General features: G+C 41.6%; 1 protein-coding gene across 1 annotated transcript; it reads left to right on the forward strand.

Moving 5' to 3' along the window:
- Positions 1 to 7,523, forward strand: LOC102375959 (amine sulfotransferase-like). Its single transcript, XM_025207037.1, has 6 exons — positions 1 to 824; positions 1,338 to 1,546; positions 2,061 to 2,187; positions 3,384 to 3,478; positions 5,165 to 5,342; positions 7,126 to 7,523. Exons 1-6 carry the CDS (start codon positions 683 to 685, stop codon positions 7,248 to 7,250), a joined length of 876 nt encoding a protein of 291 aa, XP_025062822.1. The 5' UTR covers positions 1 to 682; the 3' UTR covers positions 7,251 to 7,523.
- The last annotated feature ends 80 nt before the right edge of the window (positions 7,524 to 7,603 follow it).

Below are 7,603 nucleotides of genomic sequence, written 5' to 3' on the forward strand. Positions count from 1 at the left end.
AGAGACATTTGTATTGATTGAGGTTATTGTCCATCATTGCTCTTGCGTATTGAAATCTGCATCTGAAATATTAACTATAATCAGGCAGAAGGCATTACACAACACAAATTAAGGAGCTGATTTATGTAAATAAAAACCATTTTGACTTATAAAGTATCAATAACATAACAGAGCTAGTAATCTGGAATTGCTTCAGGGATTGGCTGTGGTGAGTCTAAGTGTTATATGTCACATGGGTCATTCCTCCTGTATGAAATATGAGTGACAGGGCAGGCAAAAGTAAGTGCAATACATATCAGTGACAACAATAATAAAAGATGTGAACAACATTCCAGCCACAAAATTAATTTTACTGTAGGTTTCTTATTCTAGCCTTACATGAGGAGTAAGTATGGTTCTTAGAAAAAATTAAACTGAGAGAAGCCCTGATATGTACTGTTTAAATGGATTCTGAGGGAAGAGAGCAAAGCCATTAGGTGTTGCTGGTATATAATACAATATAAACACTAAGCAGCCACTTCTTTCCTAGTAAAGCAATATATTACACAGAATTTCCTCTGAAGAACTTGTTTTATGTTGTATGGAAATGTTGGTCTTTACAGGTGACTGCAAATGAAACATAACATAAGCTGATATTCTCTTACTTTTAGCTTCTGCATATATAAGAGAAAATTAGTCAAGAATGGAGCATTCAGAAAAATATATGTTCAAATATAAAGGGATTTATTTCTACACTAAGTATGTTACACCTGAATTAATTGATTCACTGGAGGAGTTTGAAATCCGAGTCAGTGATGTATTCCTAATTACGTATCCCAAATCAGGTCAGATTTGTATCATTTTCCCTAAAGTTTGAACAACCAATCTTTGGTCTGAGGTCTTTATCCCCTCCTTATCGTAATAACTATGCATAGGGACAGCTTTTGTCAGAATTTCTGCATTGCATTGGAGCAACTATTTTAGGCCACGTTTGAGACTGCAGTTTCCATTGCATTTGAAAGTGGCCCCGGGGATGAGTTTTAAGCTTTGTGTCTGGTGCAATTTGGATTTGGGGTGTGGACAAGATATGGGTGAGCATGTCCCAGCTGGGATAAGTTGCTGTCTTGGTAGCTTAATATATAACAAACCCTTTACTGGATCTCACTTTTCATAATATGAAATGAAGCATAGTTTTAAAGAGACTGTATTTACAATGTATTTGTGAGTTTTAATTACATTGAAATACAAAATTAAATTAAATTAATTTTAATTAAGTTAGTCAAAGTATAGTCAACAAACATACACATATACAATAAATACAACAAACAAAAATTCAGATACATTAATTTCTTTCTTAGGAACTGTGTGGACACAGAATATTTTGAGCTTAATTTTTCATGAAGGCCATCGGGATGAAACAGAAGACATTCACGTAATAGATCGAGTCCCATGGCTGGAGTACAATTTGAACAAATTGGATTATGCCAACCGTCCTTCACCTCGTCTCTTTACCACCCACCTGCCTTACTATTTAGTTCCAAGAGGTCTGAAGAACAAAAGAGTAAAAGTAGGTGATGTGATCTCTTAATTTTAATTGAAAGGAATACAGACAAGTCTAAAATTAGCAACCTCTCATCTCCAACCTCCCTCAACAGCCCTTTCCAAGCAAAAAGTCCCCTTCCTGTGAATAGAGGTGTTCAAGTTCCCCCAAGACTCCATGTCTTTCCCAAAGAACTCATTGAAGATGAAGACATGGTCTGGGTGGTTATTAAACTAACATGATAGGGTCTCATAGGCTTATGCTGTCTTCTTCCACTCTGGTGCTTTTCTTTAAAATGTAAAGTTTTTCATGCTTGCTGTGCATAGTGCTACCTACCACTGTTTTGAAAGGAAGGGTAAGAACTGTGGAACAATGTCAATTGCTTACATTGCCCGTTGGGTCTCCAGCTGAGGGACAGTTCTGCAGTTCGTGGTCTTGTCCAGTAGGCTTGCCTGTTTCACTGTGGTATGGGGACCAGAGCTCAGTAACAGCAAGGTTTTTCTGTAATGTATATGCGAGTGTGGTTCCTTTAATCTTGCAGGTTATTTATGTTGCCAGGAACCCAAAGGATGTGCTGGTGTCCTATTTTCATTTTTCCAAGATTGTCATCACCCCTGACAATACCCCAGATTTCAGTATTTTCTTGGAGAGGTTTTTAGCTGGGGAAGGTAATGTATTTTTCCTAAAATGGCAAGCCTTGTTCCCTGAGCACAATCCAAGTCAACGTTAGATGCATTGATAACCTGTACAAAGCTGGAGCTGGTCAGAATCAGGCTCTTCCTCCTTTTCCTACCCTGCCATATACCACACGAGAGTCAAAAGCTGCAGTGACCGTAGTAGCAGCCAGAGCTTGGTATCAAACATGTCCTCGTACCATCAAAGTACAAGCTGCCTCATTTATCTCAAGTGAATACTTACCATGAAACACCATAATGAAGATTTAAATCTTTGTGGGCTAATGTACTGAGATAATCAAGCTGATCCTGTGAGGATGATCACTGTACAAAGAAAACATAAACCTTGTTTTTTACCATTATTAGAAACATGCCACTAATATGTTATCCCAACCAGATAAACCCCTACCCACCTAATAGCTAAAAGCCTCAGCTGTCACCTGTACAGCTTCTGAATTTTCCTTTAATCTCTCTTACAATGCAACAGTCTCACATAATCAGGCTACGGCACACTGAAAATATAAATGCAGATTAAAATCAGTAATAAAATTAGGAGTTCTGCAGTGTTGCTCTACACCTTTGCATCTTTAATTCAATAGGTATCAGCTGTTGTTGCTGAAGTCGTTGCTAAATATTTCATTTTCCAAGCGCTATACCCCCCCATGCCCTGCCCCACCCCAAAGAAATAGAACAACATAGAAGAAAATAGCCATTGGATTGTATCATATTTCTCATTACAGCAAAGCAAAGAGAAATAGTATTTAAAAAGTAAAAGCATAATAATGAGCATAGGCATTTTGTCCCATGTGGTATTTATATTCTGCGCGGTTACTGATGTATATAGTAAGAGACAAAATAGTCCTTTATTATCCATTAAAGTTAAAGTTGGTAATCCTCACAAGCCTAAAATAGGATTGAGCTTTGCTTCCACCACGTGTTTAAGACAGAATGTAAACCAGAATCGGGCCATGAACATACATAGGAAATGAAAATAAATTTCTGGGAATAATTTGGAAATTATGCCTCGGTATCCACTAAACAACATATAGGAAAGAAAAGGAGACAGTAGTGTATTTAACTGCTTCTACAACCCTGCTTCTGGTGATTGGGAGGGATAAATATACTGAGAATTTGCTTATTCTTCCATTAGAGGTCATTCATTTTTTGTTATTCTAATTTTTTTTGGTAAGTGCTTAGTAGCTCATGGCTGGATCATGTCAGAGGCTGGTATGACCACAGGGATGATTTCAATATCTTCTTCCTGACTTATGAAGAGATGAAAAAGGTAAGGTCAGTGACTATCACTGTAGCTAAGAATACCAATAAACAATAGACCATGCTCTGTCTCTCTCCTCACCACGGGCTGTACTTTCTCTGTGTGGAGAGACACCTCCCAGACTTGTGGCCCTGTGTACTTTGAAGAGGTGAATGTTCAACAGCACAATGGTTGCGGTGTTGTAATCATTGTGTGTGAACAAGACAGGAGCAATGCACATTTATCAAAACCCACTCCAACTGCTGCTGGAAGGATTGCTGAAAATAAAACTCAAGAAATCCAAGGAAGAGGGGCATGCCTTCAGATAAAGATGAAGGCCAACCCCCTTCTCCTCACAGTCTGTACCAGTCTCATTAGGTAATAAAATTATTTTGGCCCCAAATATGGCAATTGTCTTTCTGCTCAGAATCAGACCAAGACCCCCTCAGCAGAAACTTCCATGTTCTTGTCCCAGCAGGAGCATCCCAACCAAAATCCCCATCCTTGGCTGCCTCCAACACCCAGTTCTTCTGATGAAGGCATCCTACCCCCAAAAAGCCCAAAAAGGCCCCACTGACATGTAGCAATAGGAGGGGGTGAAAATTCCTTCTTAGCCCCATGTGGCAACATGCAAAGCCCAGGAGTATGGGGAACTCTAAATGTCCCCATATTGCTCTGCAACCCTTCTGAAAAGGCTCCAGATGTATGTCTATCCACATCCGGGTACATTGGTTTCATTGTTACAAGGTCTAATGGATTTCAGTGAAACTTCTGGATCAGATACTTTTCAATAGGACTCTTGAGTGGCACAACTGAATCAGAGTGAGATTTTCACTATCACCTTCCATCAGGATTCCACCACAATCACCTTCTACTCAGGCAGTCAGGGTTCCTAAGTCTACAGAAACAGGAGAATGACTCCTTGGTCTAGAGGTTAAGGCACTTGTGTATAAATAAGAGAAGCAGTCCTTTGTTTCAGTCGCTGTTCTAAGAAATAATCCTGTATTTTATTCAATGCCATTTAATATTCAGTGCATAAGGAATCCTCCATAAAGGCTCCCATCACTGTATCCTGGCCACTAGGCTATGGAATTATTCTCCCATTTTCTCCTTCCTCTTAGTGAATCCTGAATTTTTAACAGCAAAGTGGGAGAGAATGAGCAGTACTTCTATAGCCTAGCTGATAGCCTTGATAGTTTGAGCACTTTCCTGGAAGGTGGGAGATGTGGGTGGAAACCCCCAAGGCTGTGGAGGGCTTCAAACTGTGGTCTGCCATTTTTGCACAAGTGCTATAGCCATTGGATGAATACGTAAAATTGGGGCACTGCACCAAGCACTGCCTGCCATTGACCATGCTTTAAAAACAAAAATAAGTTTTACTCAGGTCTTTGAAAGAATCATTATAAGCAGATGACTAAAAAAGCTTGCAACAAAAAGGTCATTAAATGGTCCTGTCTGTGAGATGCTGAAACTTTCTAAATATAACCTGAGATACATTTTGTGATAAAAAAATGGCATCAGAGTATAGAATACTAAAAATCATAACATATCTGGTCACAAATAGTGCCAGCCCTATGATTCTCACACACAAAGACAGACCTTTGTTTTCCCATCTTTATTTAGTTCTTCTACTATCATTTGTTCTATCATATTATTTCTTCTGTTCTTTACATTTTTAAATGGGAAAAGGGTAAATTAAAACAATGCTCTTTGCAGGATCTCAGAGGTGCCGTGTTGAGAATCTGCGACTTCTTGGGCAAGGAGTTGAGTGAAGATGACCTGGATACTGTGGTGAAGAAAGCTACATTTGAAAATATGAAGAAGGATCCCAGGGCCAACTATGAGACCCGGCCAGGTGTTCGGCTGGAGGAAAAGAAGTGTTTTCTTCGCAAAGGTAAGATGTTGTCAAATATGATGAAAGATGGATACAAGTTGGGGTAAATGTAACTTTCGAGGACCTTGAATCACTGAGAAAGTCCATGCCCAGGGAACAGAGGACTCCGTGGGAGTAAGATTTGAGAGTGGAAGGGGAGAGGGTGGGGGGGTTCTCACTGTGTCTTGGGCACAATATCTTCAAGGCTAAAAGAGCAGCAATATTTTGTTCAGTGCAATGGAAGGTGGCATGACATTGCCCTAATGTATGATTGGTAGTGAGGGACACTGCCCTTCCTTTTATGGGGTTGATATGATTCCCAGATGTTATTCAACAAACATGCAAACTTTTACTGGAGAGCAAGAGTGTCACCACAAACAAAGAAAAGGGTTTGCTTCCAGGAATTTGAATCTTAGAGACAGCCCTCCAAAAGATACCAGGGAGGATGCCTGAGCTGAGTGGAGGGACTCTGGCCTCGGAGGTGGACCAAGCAAGATGTTGCCAGAGAATGGGGATCTTCCATGCCCAGGGAACAGAGGACTCTGTGGGAGTAAGATTTGAGAGTGGGGGGTTTCTCACTGGATGATGGTCTCAGGCACAATATCCTGAAGGCTAAAAGCAGCAATGTTTTGTTCAGTTCAGCTGAAGGTGGCATGACCCTGCCCTAACAGTCTGAGTGATGGGGGACACTGCCCTTCCTTTTACGGGGTTGATATGATTCCTAGATATTGGTGAACAAACACACAAACCTTTACTGGACAGGAAGAGTGTCACCCCTAAACAAAGACAAGGTCTGGCTTCTAGTAATTTGAACTTCAGGGACAGCCCTGCAAAAGATACAAGAAAGGATGCTTGAGTTGTGCAGGAGTGACTCTGGCCTTGGGAGGTGGACCAAGCAAGATGGTGCCAGAGAATGGAGAACTTGGTTGATACAGTGAGACACAGAGAATCTAGACTGAACCAGGAGTTACTCCTCCGTCCTGCATCTCCCCCTGCCCCCCTATGTAGTGTCTGCCCATGCCCCCTCCCTCACCGTGGGAGGTATTGAAACTATGAAATTATATATATAAGCCTTAGTCTGTCTGCCTGTAATGCTCTATTTGCACTCTGACTGGTTGTCTGAAAAAAACAAGCAGTGTTCCAAGAGCGTTTGGGACAGGAGGTAGTGGCTGGACTGCTCCCATGATGGTGGGGACGGAGAGGACAGAGATGGGGGGGGTGGAGGGGTGCGATCCTTGGAGGTGGCAGTGGGTGGAGTGGGCCTGGACCCCAAGCAGCAGAAAGGCAGGGAAGAGGGAGCACCCCTGGGCCCCAGGCCCATCCCAGCAGAGGGTGGGGAAGAGGGAGGAGCGGGCCTGGGCAAGGAGCACAGGGGGAGGGGGGAGGACACGGAGCTTCATCCCTGCCCGCCCCACCCCCCACTCCCTGGAGGCAGCAGCTCCCTGAAGGCTCTGTCCCCGTGCCCTCCTTCCCGCTCCATCATTTTTGATGGGCAATTGGCTAGTTATTAATCATTATTGATAAGCTTTTATCCATGGAATTTCACACACACAACTCTAATTTAAAAAATCTGGAGCTGTCTATATTGGCCAACTCTGCCAAACTTCTAGAAACAAATCTCCAAATCTGCAGTGCCATGAAGGGTTATAGTTTGAGAGACTGAGATAGTAGGCTCTGAAGGAATGTTTCCCACTAGTAGCGTGTAGTACTTCTGAAGGGCACAGGTTTTATCCAGAATGAAATAGTGTTCCAGCAGCACCCATGCATCTGAGCACTAATACCCCCTTGCCTTCTCTCCTGCCAGGTACTGTTGGAGACTGGAAAAACACAATGACAGTGGCACAGAATGAGAGGTTTGAAGAGGTTTTAAAGGAGAAAATGAAAGACCTGCCTTTCAGCTACATCTGGGATAATGAAGAAGCAATCTAAGCTGATATACCATATGCAAAGAGAGAAGTGGGCCAAGGAGAATAACAATATTTTTGTTTCCTGTATAAAATGTTTAAATTACAGTGGTTTTGTACAAATTAAAGATACAGATCCTATTGACATTTATAACCATGGTATCAGAGTTCTAGGATGTCAAAAGATGTTACACAAAAACAGATTTCTTACAATTTATTTAGCACCTGGCCTCTCCCCCCCCCCCCCCTTTTTTTTTTTGCGCGGGGGGGAAGAGGGCAGGTGGAAATGAATTGTAAGAAATATGTTTCTACAATCATAGTCAAAGTCTATTCTTATGTAAACTTGCTTAATCTTGCAAAGCCAGTGGAATTTGAATG

The sequence above is a fragment of the Alligator sinensis genome, unplaced genomic scaffold (assembly GCF_000455745.1).
Source record: "Alligator sinensis unplaced genomic scaffold, ASM45574v1 scaffold38_1, whole genome shotgun sequence".
Lineage (NCBI taxonomy): Eukaryota > Metazoa > Chordata > Crocodylia > Alligatoridae > Alligator > Alligator sinensis.